Raw genomic sequence first — 16046 nt, forward strand, 5'->3', positions numbered from 1 at the left:
GTCTGATAGTAAAGGCGGCTTTGGAATTCTGAATTCCAGGTTGGCGTGTCCAGGTAGCCCAAGGCTTCCGAAGGCAAACCTCAACGGTGTAAAAGAGATTGGTGTCTCTGCCTAACTCTCATCGCCGCTGAGAGTCCAGCTGTGACGTGTCCTTGAACACTTTGCGCCACTATTTAGCAAATCAATTCAAATAAGGTTGCTTGTCGACTGTTTTCAGCAATTGATTCAACTCATCTGTTGAAATATGAAGCCAAGATATTTTCCATTATGCAGTAAAAAAAATATGTAAAACATATTTACTTATTGGAGAAATTGCTTACCCCTCCCCACTTCATTCTGCTTTGCCCATTTCACAGGGTGGTACGTTACAGCATAAATATACTGTCATCTCAATATCTACACACAGAAAAATGATAGCAAGTGGCTCAAGCAGGTGCAGACAGCTGTAATGAACATCAATGTGAGGACAGAAGAGTATCAAATATATTTCATTTCCATGGGGCAATCAGAGGCTATGTGTTAAGGTTAACAGAATAGATTAAATCTATATTGGGACTGAAATAATGCATTTAATTATTGCTTTAATTGCACATTTAATTCAATGTAAAGTCACATAAGCAAGTCAGGTCTATTATTCAACCCACATGGGCCCATACAGAAGCATGGGAACATGCAACAGTTGCCTGAACTGTGGTTCAACCCTTCTCTCTCAGACAAGTAAACTAGGAAAGCAAATGAGAGAGAAATGGAAAATAAAGAATTAAATCTCAAAGCCCCCATGACAGGAGATAAGAGGATGTGGATTTATTGTGGCTCCTCAACTTAAAACAAGAATTTATTACTTTTCTCAGATACTTTGCTGGAAAGCAAGTGAATCATTATTTAAGATAAAAACATCTCGGGTGGCATTTGCTTCAGAGCAACGTTAGTTGAATTCCAACAGTGTGTGTGATTAAAAACCTTCAACACAGATTAAAAGGGGAACAAAGGGACAGCTAAGAAAGAAACTTTATTTTTGACCACTTGCACAATTAACCTGCAGAGCTGACAGATGCATGTTTCAGTGAGCTAAATTGTCTTTAATATTACACCTGCAAAGCCACCTACTGCATAATGCATCAGTTTTACCCTCGACATGTCAAAATGAAGTGCATGAAGTGACATTGTTGCAGAGTTTCGCTGTTTGTTGTGGTCGATTAAAACTACAGCAGAAGTTACAACACAAGGCTTTGAATAACGGCTGTGTTTGGGACTGTCGGCTCTGTCAGGCGCTAAAAATCGTAGATCAATCCAAATGGGATAAAAGAGGTTAAGTGAGCTTTATCTGACTGTTTAGCCCGTGAAGTTGAGACGCGATGAAGAAGCTAACAATGCTCGGCTACCTTCCGTCAGTCCGCTGAACGTCCGATGCTTCGCCCTCAGAAAGGTCTCCTCCTCTCCAGCCATGAGTTCCAGCTGTTAAAGGGGGAGTTGAAGGAATGTTTTTAGACTTGTGACCGTGTCGACCTTTGTGACAAGTTTGATCCAAAGCTGCTCGGCGGCGCGCCGGGCGATCATCGATCACTCTGGGCTCGACTACGCAGACTGCTGCTAATTCGACTGCAGCGGCCCCGGAGCGAGATAAACCAGACACAAGACAGCTGATGAAAAGCCTTTTTATTTAGAGGGGTCGTCTGAGGACGAGCCATTTTACCTTCAGTCTAACTTGTTTTTGTATTTTAAAATTTCACGATTCACCTTTGGCAAATGGGGGTTTGGACCTTGGAACAATCCTGATTATCTTTGAGCGTCTTTTGCCCCGAAACTTCACTTAGTTGCTCTGATGTGTTTCTAATTCTTGTTGGCTCGCGTTTAAATATACAAATAATTCAAATGGCCTCGAAGCTCCTTATAAGTTGGAACACAAACTAATCTCAAATCTAATTAATGAGAAATAAGAAGCGTGTTTAACCGTCCTTGTATAAGACGTCGATTGGTCTAAACCTGTCTAAATTGCCTCTCTAAACTCTTGGTTTGTTTTGAAGCCTGATTTTAAGTCTGGTTTTATTGAATTCACCCCCCCCCTATTTTAGATGTGTCTTCTAACTGCATGTGGATTCTCATTGTGCACTGCGATCCACTCGGTGCATATCTGATGTGTGTTCCCCTCTTCAAAATTCTAACCGGTATCTTTGTGTGATCAGCAAGTCACGGGTTGTAACCAGGTCCTTAGAGAATATATTAAACAAGTTCAACAAACAAATTCAACCCATGACTGAAAATCCACTGAAAAATGGAAAAAAATGATTTTCACGACGAAACAACATAAATGCGCGCTCTCTGGGACTGTAAATCCTAGCCTAATAGGTACCCTCTCTCTCCCTTTCTCTCTCTCTTTCTCTCTCTCCTCCTCCTTTCCCTTTTTGCGCACCATGCGCTCACACCCTCGCCTCTTCTATTCGCTCACTTCCCTTCTCGCTCTCCTTCGCTCCATTCTCATCCTCGACGCGACTTGAGTCTCTGCCGTGCGTAAGAGCGCACCAGCGGATATGTAAAAAGTGCTGCGCTCCCGCAGACGCCAAACCTTGAGCACGTAGATGTTCGCCCGAGAAGACACATCGATGCGCAACAGAGAGCGCGCGTTCGTCAACAGTTACAATAATTCAACTTAATTCATCGGGGCTTTTTTCATTCTCTGCGTCGTTTTGTTTGGCTGCCAATTATTTTTATTTATTTATTCCTGGATGATGCTATGTGAAAAAAGATGTTCATGAGCGCGGATGACGGTGCGTCTCTACTTGGATGTATGTTTCTGGACTTTTCAGCGTATCATGAACGTGCGTGTTATCCCCTCTCTCCAATCCTGTTCGTTTCTGCGTGAAGTTGAACGGAGGGGAGATCACAATGAGAGGGAAATATTTTCTCCTCGGCTTCTTTTTGCTCAAACTTGTGGCTCTCGTGTGCAAGGCCGATGGAGAACCAGGGCTATACGGTGGATACGTAATGATCGCCGCCTCAAACAGCTCCAGAGAGGAAGAGAGCGTGTCCGAGGAGACCCCGCACACGGAGGACACATGTCGGGGCTACTACGATGTGATGGGTCAGTGGGACGAGCCGTTTGTCTGCAAAACGGGCATTTATCTGTACTGCTGCGGCACCTGTGGCTTCCGCTTCTGCTGCTCCTACAAACACTCGCGGCTGGACCAGAACACATGTACTAACTACGCCACCCCGCTGTGGATGAAGACCGGACAGACTCCGTACAAAAAAATAAATAACATGCGCGACAGCACCAAAGACAAGACGAATTTAATTGTTTACATCATCTGTGGAGTAGTGGCAATCATGGTTCTCGTGGGGATTTTCACCAAATTGGGGTTGGAAAAGGCGCACCGGCCTCAAAGAGAAAACATGTCCAGGTGAGTGTCGTGTCCCCCCCACACACACACGCACCTTCTTTCAGTGCGCTGGTTTACAAAGAGACTTGCCGGAGGAGCCACACGCACATAGTGAGCATGAGCGCGCAACGTTCCCTCCGTCTACGTCTGAAAACAGTGATGGGAATAATGCATGCGTGAGACAAGCTGCGGCGCATGGTAGCCTGGGGAACTTTTACTCATTGGGTCGAATCCCATCGCCGGTGCGGCTGATGTGTTGATTGTAGCCGCAGACTGCGCTCTTTGGCTCTCCGGAGGATGGTTCCAGTCAGCGCTGCGCACTCTTATCCACCCAAACCCGTCCGTGCATCTCAGTAGCCAAAATTATGTGAAAGCGATGCGCAGTACGTGCATGATAAGCACGACAAATGAATCGAGGAAACTGGGACTTCCACGATCAAATCCCTGTTTCTTTTCCATCTCACCGTTTTCACTCAAAAGATGCTGAACAACAGCGCAGCCAAAGTGTTTAATTCAATTACCGCTGTTACGCGCTGCTTCTAACATCTGCCTTTTCTTTCTTTCTCTCCCTCTGTCTGCTCGACAGAGCCGTCGCCACTGTGCTGCAGGGCGGGTGTCCAGGTGAGCAGTTACGGGGGGAGGAGGCCCTTGGGATGCATTCACAACAATATGCTTCCAGGGCCACGAACCTCCGTGAGTTTCCCTTTCGTGTCCTTTACTGTTCTGGGGATTTGGGGGGAAAACTTCGTGTTTGAGTTGTGTGTGCTGGAGCAGCATATGGATGTTTTGGGTGGGGTTTGTGTCTGGAACAAAGAAGATGCTAAGAAGAAAAGTCGTAAATTTTTTTTGATGATTTGGGCGTCAAAGGCTCTTTTAAGCAATGATGCAGGTCTGGGCTGCATTCCGCCTGTGCTTCCTTCTTTAGTGTTGCATAGTAAGAAAATCGCCAAACATACAAGAGTAGGGAAACACATGCCTGCAGGCCTTTTAAAAAAAAAAAAAAAAAAATTCAACTGACAGTAGTGGGTTTTTTTTGTTTAATCTCACACCAACCAGAGATCTCCATTTCAAAGCACAAGAAAAGAGCTGCCTCCCTTTTCTATTCTGCAGCTTTTCAAATCCAATGGTTATTCACTGCTTTATTTTGGTTCATGTCCACATGAGCTAAAGAAGTGTGTGTGTGTGTGTGTGTGTGTGTGTGTGTGTGTGTGTGTGTGTGTGTGTGTGTGCGTGTGTGCGCACGCGCGTGTGCGTGCGTGTGGAGAGAGGGAACAAGTGTGCAATTTGGTAGATGTGATGGGAGAATACAAAGTGCGCGAATGCCATCTATTTCTGTTGCGAGACGTGGGCTGCTACAGCACCACAGATCTGTGCTTAAATGTCATAGATTAAACAGTATGTAGCGCAATTAATGCTAAAATGTGCAAAGGTAAGAGTATATGGCACACTTGTGCACAACATTTGTGGCGCCAAACCATTGGGATCACAATGGTCCAGTTTAGTGCGACCATACGTCTGTGCATTCATTTGTCTGTGCGTGTGGCTTCAGTTTGGATGTTTGAGGATCGGTTAACTGCTTCTTTGCAAGAATGGGATGAATATGGAATCGTACAGCAGCTCAGCTGACTGACGACGAGGTGACATAACCCTATTCAGCGTGAAGCACTACACCCACAGGCGCCATCAACACGATGAGAGCACAGGATGTGGGGAACAGAGGCCGGTCACTGAAATGGTTTGGATTCAGTTGATGATGAGGATGGCGGGCGGAGGGCAGGGGGAGCATCTGAACAGAGGTAAATATGGCATTCAGGACAGTATATGAAGTGAAACAAATGAGATAATGGGGTGGCCGCAAGGACGCTGCTGTGAAATTGAGATTATTATTGACAACGTGGAACCTTCTAACCCAGGGGCTTGTGGGTGATGATGTGCTACTGTATGTTATTAACCTCAGCTCTCCAACTGGATTCTACCCTTGAAAGCCACCTGATTAGTTTTGGAAAATCCCTAAACTGACTAGGGAGTCGATTTACCACGGGGCACTGAGGGGACTGATATGGACGGAGCGAGGAGGAATTACGGCTGCCTGCTGATGTGTTTGGCTCATTCTAATAGATTCCTGCGAGATATCTAGGCTTAAAATGGCAAAGTAATCCATCCATTCATTTGTAATGAATGGATGAATGGGGAGCTGTGGAAAAGAGGGCGGTAATTACAGTTTAAAGACAAGTGCCACTGTATGTGAACAAGATTGTGCTAGAAAATCTATTATTAGTCCAAAGCTCATATTGATTATAGCTTATGGCTGATTGCCCTATTGGTGGCATCAATACATCTGTTCTGGCAGGACTCGACCGCTTGTGTCTAAAATCCCTTTGGGCCTTTGCAGCTGCCAGTAGAAGAGCAACCATTTCAAAGCAGCCTTTTTCATACAGGTAAAAAAAAATATTCCCAGTGATTTGTGAGTGGTTTAGCCTTATCAAGAACAGAGGGGCATCAATTCAGCAACACAGAGGCCAGCTGTTATTCCACTAAAGCAGCACAGCTCAGTTCAGCACAAACTGCCCAACGACACCTTTGTGGCCTGTCAAATGTGAAGTGAAGTGAAATATAGATGCTTTGTGAACTTAAAACGAGCCAGACCATAATGCCTCCACACTCTCGTGGAAACTTAAAAGGTCCGTAACCTCACACTGCTTCACTTAGCATATAGTGACTAAAGAGACAAAGAAGAAAAGAGGGGTGTGTGTCAAAAGAGGGGAGAATGGACTGGCACTGGCTGCCACTTCTGAAGCTCTGAAGGGCAGAGCCAGTCGGGTTTTTTCTTGTTGTGTGAGCTGGATTAGGAGTGCTGAGCTTCATCAACTCAGGGTGACTTTCAGAGTCTGTTAAATGGAGACGTTTAAGAGTGGGTGACAATCAGCCGTGGTTATCTCAGTGCTGCTGCATCCTCTCTAGAATGGTTTCCCTGAAACATATTGGGGAAAGAAAACAAACTATTTCTTTTTGTAAACTGTGATAGTGAAAGCCTCCTCAGGAAAATTCTTCATCGGCCTGTAATTGTCATTTTAGTCTCGCACACTAAAAAGCTTTAGGTGGGCAGAGCTGTTTTATTAAGACAAACTCACACTATCACACACATGCACACACGGCAATCTGTATTCACAATTCAATTTACCATTTGCAGGCTTAATTACCTCGCCAGCAGTTATAATCTTTTCCTAAACATGCCGAGATGGGAAGGATGAAATTTTTTAATAGGCAATTGCTTCTGAGATTGCACAGGCATGTGGAAAATGCTCATCACGAGCCAGCGTGTGAGCCGGGATGTCTTCGCACAGCGTGCACGGAGCTTCGGATTGCACGTTTGTGCTTGCCACAGACCTGTCAAAAAAGGAGCTGTGCATACGGTTCGTTAAAAGTAGGCGACCGTGTGACCTTGTCTTCCCGGCTGTCATCTGAGCCTTCAGTGTGTCACCTCTGATTGCCGAGTGTCAGAGCAGGAAGCGAAGAGCTCCTGTAAGAGAGGCTACACACCACAACACAGGCCACAGAAGTAAGCTAAAAAGGTGCTGTGAAAGGGGAAATGACAGAGCTGGTGCTAGTTATCTCTGAGGCGTCACTCTCACTTCAGCTCCATTTGAAGCGCTTTGCATTGGCTTACGATAAAAAGACACTCACGTCCATACGCACCTTGTCTTTTCTGTGGGCATCGCAACAGAGACCAATGAATACTCAATCCATTTCTACTAAGACTGATCAATACTAAAGACAAATCACTTTAGACTTCATTTAGCTCAAACACTTCTAAGGGAACAACTCAATCCTCTTGTCAGAGAAGAGACAAAGCCACCTTTGACACACTTGAAGAGACAGGGTTAATCTGCCGTCTCCTTCTGAACACTCTATCAGGGAGAGACCAGAGATGTTACAATTCTCTGATGATTTCCACAAATGCACCTACTGATGTGTCACTCTTCCTCTTGCTGTTTCAGTCCGAGTGGCTCCTCGCCACAGCACGACTGCCAAATCCTGAAGCCTGCGCAACTCCTCTTGGTCAGATAAATCAGAGACTGAGCTCAAATGCTGGTACTCCACACAAGTAAACTCTCCAGAGAGCAACATTGCATTAAATAGACCTGATCTCAAACATGATGATGTTTTCTCATGATCATGGCGTCATGGCGTAATTAATAAGCACACCTGGGCTTCATTTGTTCGCTCTCCACCAAAAGGTATGATTTGGGACGCAGCCGAGCACCAAGGCAGCAAGTTACAGGATTCTCAAAAGTGTGACAGCTTCGCCCTCCCCTCCAGGGCCTCATTCCCACATCATTTCTCTTCCTAATTATCTTAATGTGGAGGTCCTCAGCTGCACAGGGGTGCTGTTAGACTCCTGTATATTGGAGCGGTGGGGCTGTGTGGCCTGCAGGCATCAACCAACAGCATCCGTGCTCTCATTTCAGCCTCACATGGGGAGACAGAGCGGCGAGGTGTCAACACAGCCTGAAAAGGCAGGGGGAATTGGACTGGGGACAGGAGGAACAAAGTGTGATTTTTCTTCTTAACCTTTTTGAAATTACTGGAGCTTTCTGCACGAGGGAGTTTTTTTTCTCACAGACAGAATATACAGAGGGTCAGATGTACAGGGAACATTCCCTTCTGTCCACAGTATTTTGAATCCGCTGGTGTGTAATTTCCCATTGTGTCACGGCGGTGTTTTAATAAAATGGAGTGGGGACGGTGAATATCGTACGTTCTAATCAGCTGAACCCCCTTCCTTCTCCCTGCTCAGGAATATTAATCAGTTCATTTACCTCAGGAAGTCACAGCCTGCATTTGACAGGTAATTACATCTATGCCTCTGTGTGTGTGTGCGTGCGTGCGTGCGTGCGTGTGTGTGTATGTTCATGGTCTGCGATGTGCTTCAGTCAAAGCAGTGTGAGTAATGTTATGACCATCTATCTTCATCTATTTCAGTCTCATCTATATTTGACTATCTGTAATAATACAGCGTGCTTATACAGCCATGGTGTAAGCAGGCAGATTTCCCATTTGTGTGTTTGAACAGGTGGTTATCGCTACTGGTTTCTAATTAACTGCTACACTGACTCTCCTTAATCGGCGGTTCAAATTAATGAGTCAAGCCGTTTGCAAATATTGGGATTATTTTTCTCTCATAAGAATTCCGACAAGAATTTAATTACTAGCGCAGATAACTCCACAAGCAGGTTTTGGGTCCCGCGTTTTTGTTTGAAATTCTTCCCGTTTAATCTCTGAGAGGCACTTGGCTCGATGCATGCGTCCTTATGTTTATCATTTCAGAAGAGCAGCTCCTTTTAGCAATAACACGCTCGCTGTCTGTCAGACGTGCAGTGAAGTAAGCTGGATCTCACAGTGGCATTACAAGTCTATTTAGGCCCCTCCAAACATTGAGCTATGCTAGGCTGTGTGAAATCCTGTGTAATCTGCAGCCATTGTTGCGCGCTTTCCATTTATACTGTTTCTAATAAGAGAATGCAGCTCTGATTTTCTGTTGCAATAATAATTCCATGCATATAATCCTGCCGCCTCCCAACAGCGTTCCAGCTGTGCTCTGATAGTAGTCGCACAAGGCACACTTGTAAGCCACTGTGTCTCAGTCAGGGGCCATCTACTTATAGCCCGGGGGGTACTCTATATGGGACTGTACAGGGTGTTGTCTCAGGTCCCACATGTGGAGAATCTTGTACAGGGACCTGGCAGGAGTTCTGAAGCTCAGCTTAAAGCACCTTCAGCAACTCAAGTTAGCACTAGCCTAAATGGTAAAACTGTAAGTGCACTTTTTAAAAGTTCACCCAGGACGGGTTGTAAAAGTACATTTTCTTTCCGAAGGATCTTCCAGAATCTCGTCCAGCCTTTTTCTGCAGCGCTAACTGTCCTACGTTTGGATACACGCAACTCTTCAAATGTAACACCACAGATGCTTTCCTAAAAACTGACTCTCATCCAAACCTAAGAAGAACACCAGGAAGTTTGTCCTCATTTGCTGACACTCAGAGCGTGTAAAACATCAGCGAGTGCCAAATACCAACGCCGTTATTTCTGCCTGCGCAAATCTGAATCCCTCAAATGGCCACAGGATGTGGTTTTAGACAGGAAATATAAACAATATTAAATTCCAAGGTAGCAAGGGATACAATGACTTTCATGGATATTCTGTGGTGCATTTTATTGATCTTGCATCAATCATTGGCTACATAGCTCAATGTTGCCTCGGTAATTTCAGGTGGTACTGAAATATTTTCTACAAAAGGCAGATTTATGGCTAACATAGAGTCTGACCCAGTGAACATTTATGCATATAAATCAGCAGAAACACTCATTCTACACACGTTTACTCGGGTAGCAGCTCTCTTACAGCGTATAAATTGCATGAGCAAAGCCTGAGGTTGGCCTTTATTCGGTCATGTGTGTTTTGAAAGGTTTGGCTTTGAAAGAGGACAGTCTGTTTTGCGTCCACTGGCCAATGCAACTGATCACTTTCCATGTCCCTAAGGGGGTTGGAGGCCCGTTTCCTCTGTGCTCTTCCTTATCCACACACATGCATTTGGAAACTAAAAGCCTTGCACACATACACACATGTATTCTGTTCCAGGCCCTTGTTTCACACAGCCGGGCGGAAGTTGCTACCAGACAGCAGATTATGTTGGAAATTTGTTGACCCCCCATCATCCATGCACACACAAACACACACACACGCACACACACCCTTCACCAACCTCAGACTGGTGGTCTTGGAAGAGTAAAATCCATCTCTCACTCCTTTATTCGCCTGCGGGCTTCAGTATGGCCTGGCTGGCTTATCACCCTGCCCCGAGGAGGTCGGCACATGTTGGCAGCCTTCCGGAGCCTCACCATCCCGTCCTCTCACTTACATATGGACACACACAAACACTGAGACACTCATGGACAGATTTTCGGGCCGCACCATCACCACCAGCACCGCCACCGTCATCTTATTGGCCCGAGGGTAGAGGACATGTGGCCGGGTGAAATGCGTCACAATGCTGAGCTCTCGCTCTGACAGATCTGCTTGTCTGCCTGCCTGAAAATTACCAGCCTGGAACGGCTGACAGAAACAGACAAGAAGGAGTTTTGTTTTCCACTCTGACTGCAGCACTCACCCTCAGCTCTAAGATCCCCTCAGCTCCTGGACACGGTTGCACTGGACACTGGCATCGCTCAGTCTTCCTACTCCTAGTTTTGTATTGTTCGTTCGGAGGGGCTCACAGCTGAGCATTGCTTCTCACACTATTGAGGATTTAAATTGGTGGATCAGAGTTGTGTGCGAGTGGGTTTTTTCAACATCAGTAATGGTCAAAAGATGTGTATCTATGCACCAAACTTGAATTTCTACTTGCAGCCGGAACCACCGATATCAATGACCGGTGTCAAGTAGAAGTCACTGAATGCAATGAGGTTGTTCTCTCAACATCTACTAACAATCATTTAGGAGGAAAACAAAAATGAAGGCAGAAAATTCACAACAATGCCAAACATTGTCAAGTGGATCAATGTCCTGTGAGGCATCACTACATGCACAAGGCCATGACAGCCCAGAGAGATGAGGGAACTGTTCTCCGGGCCCTTTGGAGAAGGCTGACTTCCACAAAATGAACATCACACTGGCCAGTTTGGAGAGCACGACAGAGCTTCGGACTTTCTGTCATGTTCCTCAAGTCATCCCTGAGTGGCTTTGGCGTACCAGAGCCACATTCATCTGCCGGAGGTCTCATCTGTCAGAAAGAATGTATCAATATCAGAACTCATTAGTGCAGCCTCGTAGCACAGATGGCCATATTTCTGCGTGTGTGTGTGTGTGTGTGTGTGTGTATTTGTTTATTTATACTGTTCATCATTGTTTCACACGGGTTACATTAGCATTTGTGATGGAAGTACGCTGCAGTCTGATGAACCATTTAGCACGTTGTAATTGTGTAAATATGGACCTTAATGCAGAGGTTACAACACCCCACTGAAAAATCTGTCAATGATTTCCCTTCCATAAGCACACTCTTGACAGTTTAGTGAACCTGTTGACTCTGGGGGGTAAACGTGGATTATACGCATGCCCTTTCATTGACTACTACGTTTAGTCTCATGCATATATGCAAATGTACCATTTCGGGATCTTCTTGCATCACAAGGGGCAGCATGGTACTTTATTCACACTCAGAGCCGTTTAATGAGCTTCGTAATCCCGATGGACGTTACCTGATTGAAAAATGCGACAGCTGGTGAATCAAGTTGGATGTCTGTTAATGTTTTACATAGGCCTCTGCCTACGAAGAGCTGCTCAATATTTACACGGAGCGAGCGCCCCCTCTGAGTGTTTTTGTGACATCTTACAGCTTTGTGCATGCGATGACAATCTCCACACACACCTTCTCGCCACTGAGAGATGACACCTGTTGGTGGATGAGCAGGGATTCAGGCAGGCATCCAGAGGGAAAGCTATCTTCAGATGTCACTGTAAAACCCCCCGACAGGCAGCAATTAGATTTGTGCACCAGAGGAATCTGAGGAAAAGGAGGGTAGATCTGAAAGCCTTTATTCTAAAGTGATAAAGATGCCATTTGAGCGGGAGAAACCATTTAAAAGCAGATGCAGAAATGAGACAGCAAGTGGTGCACGAGAGGAGAGAGCGGGCGGACTATGAATGGATTGTTGAGGAGGTGGGGAAATCCATACTGTGAGGATTGATCCTTCAGGCCTTTCCTGATAGAAAAAGTGGGAAGATATAGAGCTGATAGGATTCAGACAATGCACCCTGTTGTGTTTTGCCTGTGGGCGCACACTGGCCACATTCCAGTACTGTGTCAGTGTTGCGCTGTGTGGTCTGACACTCATTTTATCCTTAATTTAATGTGTTCGGTCACCATTTGCTTTATTAGCAAATGTATTAAACATCAAGAGTGAATAAACAGTATTGAAATGAATGGGGGGGCTGCTCCTCTCTATCTCACCATCTCCTCCTCTCTAATGGTGGACATTAAGGATAAGGATAAAAGACTTTATTGATCCCACATCGGGGAAATTGCACGTTACAGCGGTAGCCTGTGGTGTACAATACAGAAAAGTACTAAAAGAAAAAATAAAAATAAAAGACTCTTATGTCATGTACATTGCTATGTACATTGTACAGTATATACAGAAATTATAAAAAAATATGTACAGGAGGAGTGTCGGACAGTGTGAAGACAAAAAAATAAGGTGCAAATGAGATGTGCAAATAAGACATTCCAGAGGTAGGATGATTCGTTAGTGCAAATATGCCAACCCTGGGTTATTGGTGCTACATTAAGAGTTGTGAATATTGTACATTCTGACTGCAGTTGGGATGAATGACCTGCGGTAACGTCCCCTTTTACACCGTGGGTGTAACAGTCTGCTGCTGAAGGAGCTGCTTAAGGCCCCCACGGTCATTATCACCAGACTCTGTCTTGCCATTAGATCAGTCTTTAAAAACTATAAATGGTGTAGAGCCCATACCCTGCAGCACTGCTCTTTTAACCAATGAGAGTTACGTGGGCCCGCCTCGCCTGACCCACTATATGAACTATAATGCAGAATTTTTACCAGAGTTAAAACATATACCTACATAGCTGAACGGGAAAAGCATACCCAAGTTAGTTCTGCCAGCCGTGACTCAGAACCACCACCCTCCCTGTCAGCTCAGTCCTAAACTATTAACTGTTTTCTGATCAGTGTTTCCAGACTGACATCTCAGTGCCACACCGGTTGTCCATCTGTGGCAGAGGGTGGTCCAAGACTGCTTTTACAGCCATCACTACAAGCTGCGTGTAGTGTTGCTCATTTATTTTCAGGGTTGGTATGTTGACAGCAGGCACAGAGCGCGCAGGTTGATATGCAAGGGGGGATGTTATCTAAGCTCTTTTTATGGAGGATCATTTTCCTCTCCATAAGGCGGTGATTGGCATTAATTATCTAACAGGTGCTAACAGCGTAGAATTTTCTAATTAACCAGTTTATATTAAGTTCATTTAGAAAATAGAGTGCAGAAGAATATGATTGGTGTGTGTAGAGGATCGAGCGTATGCAATCTGTTTTCTTTGAGGATAATTGCATATTTGTAGCATATGTGTGCAATTATAACATGTGTATGGTGGTATAATCTCATATGCTGTTGGATCTATTGTCAGAAGTAGGTCTTTATTGCATGACAGCACACTTCTAAGCAAGCAAATTCCACAGGATGCAGCAACATGATAAAATCTGGTACAGTTTTTGCTTAGAAGAGAGAAGACCCAATGGAGAAGGGGAGCTGAAAGAAAAACAAAACACAATTATTGCTTTTATGCAGTTAATAGTCCCATTCACCCATTAGACATTTTCAGCATTTTAAAACATCTGAGCTGACCACCAGGTGGTGCTATTGAGGGGAAGCTGTACCAGATGCCGCTTTCTTCTTTTGTGGATTTTTCTAGGCCTTTTATCCCTTTTTTTGATGTCCACCAAAACTCATTCATTCATTCAGATATTAAAAAATAAATAAAGATGTACGCAAAACAAAAGAATTAAGTTCCAATTGTGGTCATTTTTTTTTCCTTTTCCAGAATATTGTCAGAACAACATATTTATGTAACTATTTTGCTGAGTGCATGAATAGAATTTTCTTTACTGTTTATTATACTGAAAAGTAACTCTTTTTTCATGCTGCGGGTTGTTTAAGCACCCACTTCACATTTGCTGTCAAATATGGTGATGTCATAAATTAGCTCTCTTTCACCGAGGCACAAAAGATAAGACGAATGGTGCTTATAAGAATCACAAAAGTTTAAAATCCAATGTTTGGCATTAATACTGCTGCATTTGAGGAGGCTGTTCCAAGCAGAGTATAATATAGCTGAAGCAAATCTTTCATTGTCACACTGCTAAGTCCCTTGTTATTTGAAGCCAGTGCAAACAAAAGTGTGCCACATCTTAAGTGCAGAGAGTTTATGAATCTAAATAACATCACACCACATAAAGAAGCTTGCTGCATCATTCCAGAGATGATGAACGACTTAATAACTGAGCACCGTGCCGACCACTGAGCTCTCCTGGTGGGGTTCTTTAAGTTGTTTTTTTTTTTTTTTTAAAAAGCCATATATGTATAAATGACAGGAAAGGAGAAATAAAGCTGATTAACAGCAATATTCTGAAACAGCTTCCTGTCAGAGGCTGTCTACAGTAAACGTGAAGCCATGGGAATAGATCCCCTGCCCTCCTGCGATGTGATCGACAGCAAAGAATGCATCGCTGTGCGATGTCTTCGAAAGCTAAAAACCAGGATTCCGGCTCTTGATCCCCCTAACTGATGGGAGAATTTTGTTAAAATAACTGAGCCAATTACACTGACACAGGAAAAGCTGTTCTTCCACACATTTGATTTGTTAGAAAATACATTCTGTGCTTTGGCAAAGAATGTTCCTTCGAAAACTGGCAAATCCGTGTGTGTGAACCCTGGCCAAGTTGTTGTCCCCACTGCACTTCCTGCTTTGGGCATTGAGATAGTTTTTATATTGGAGGGGTCGCTGGCAGCACAGGCGAGCCCTCCAGGGTTGGGCGGGATGTGCGGGTCGACCATATGGGGATCTCCTCACGACCCAGTTCTTGCTCCTCTACACGGCCGCTATAGGAGCCATCTCTCGTCTTCTCCGCTCTGCAGCGTTCAAGCGGAAGGCAGCTCTCGTTGGTTCACTTGCACTCTTTGTTGCCAAGACACGGAGTGGTGCAAAAGTAGTTGGCAGTTACACGCCGGCGCGCCACAGGGCTAATATGTTGCGTGGACTTTTACTGGAATGCAGTCTGCATGTCTTCGTGAGCAGGTGTACAGATATGCAGACACACCTGAAAATACGCGCACTACAAACATGCATTTGGATTTCCTCACATACATCAGCTCTACTGTTTATTGAACACTTCTTTCAATCATTCTTCTTTGCCCCCTGCTAGTCGTTGTATTCTGGCTACAAATGGAACAAGGCAGCTGGTCTTTCTTCACTAACCTACTTTTTCTCTCCCCCCTTTTTTCCGTGCGCATTCTTGACTCTCCGAGGGGGTATGGATGTCTTGCTCTAGCCAATTCCGCCAGTAAAGGACATCAATAATGGCCCCGTTTAGTTTATATTGCTAATAATAGAACATCACCAGGGCATCTCAGAGGAGGAAGAGGCAGGTCCTGCGGAAAGAGCAGGATTCAGTCACAGGCTAATCTGTCCCTCTAAATACGGAGATCCCTGCAGGCCACTCAGAGTTTCCTGAAATAATATATCCTTTTCACCTCGATGTTTACATCTTTCATGAGCGTGGAGGAATGCAGGTTAGAGGTATGGGATGTCCTTCTGGATGTGTCCAGTGATGCAGTGAAAGTGAGCCGACCTGCTCCGGTTCATCTTTCAGCTCAGTGAGAAGGCAGAGGAAGAGGCAGATAAGTACACCCTATGCTCCTACAACAGATGGGCTGAGAGCCCCAGAAACGGCAGATAAACAGGTACAAAATTATTCATCCGCGTGTTGATATCAGATGGGCGTAGAAGCAGAGTTCCCTCTAAACATCGAGCATCTCAGTCCCAGCTCCCTCTCTGGCAAAAGCACCTTATCGTGCACAAATAAAGCAAA

General features: G+C 44.8%; 2 protein-coding genes across 4 annotated transcripts in view; one reads left to right on the forward strand and one right to left on the reverse strand.

The window, feature by feature from the left end:
* cpped1 (calcineurin-like phosphoesterase domain containing 1) overlaps nt 1-10299 on the reverse strand; it is a 37944-nt gene extending 27645 nt beyond the window's left edge. Inside the window, exon 1 of one of the 2 annotated variants that reach the window (XM_057030246.1) lies at nt 10142-10299. Coding sequence is in view for 1 of the 2 variants with exons in the window: in XM_057030237.1 (XP_056886217.1) it covers nt 1383-1446 (64 nt within the window). In the remaining variant the exon portion in view is untranslated. Of the gene's footprint in view, nt 1-1382; nt 1602-10141 lie in introns of those variants that run through there. The other variant, XM_057030237.1, reaches the window with a different exon arrangement.
* The window catches only part of shisa9a (shisa family member 9a), a 34067-nt gene continuing 20444 nt past the window's right edge, over nt 2424-16046 (forward strand). The window contains exons 1-2 of one of the 2 annotated variants that reach the window (XM_057030213.1): nt 2424-3398; nt 3964-4070. In XM_057030213.1, the coding sequence (XP_056886193.1) occupies nt 2884-3398; nt 3964-4070 (622 nt within the window). In that variant the 5' untranslated portion in view covers nt 2424-2883. The remainder of the gene's footprint in view (nt 3399-3963; nt 4071-16046) is intronic. The other variant, XM_057030224.1, reaches the window with a different exon arrangement.

This window comes from Takifugu flavidus, chromosome 1, assembly GCF_003711565.1.
Source record: "Takifugu flavidus isolate HTHZ2018 chromosome 1, ASM371156v2, whole genome shotgun sequence".
In the NCBI taxonomy this organism is placed as follows: Eukaryota; Metazoa; Chordata; class Actinopteri; order Tetraodontiformes; family Tetraodontidae; genus Takifugu; species Takifugu flavidus.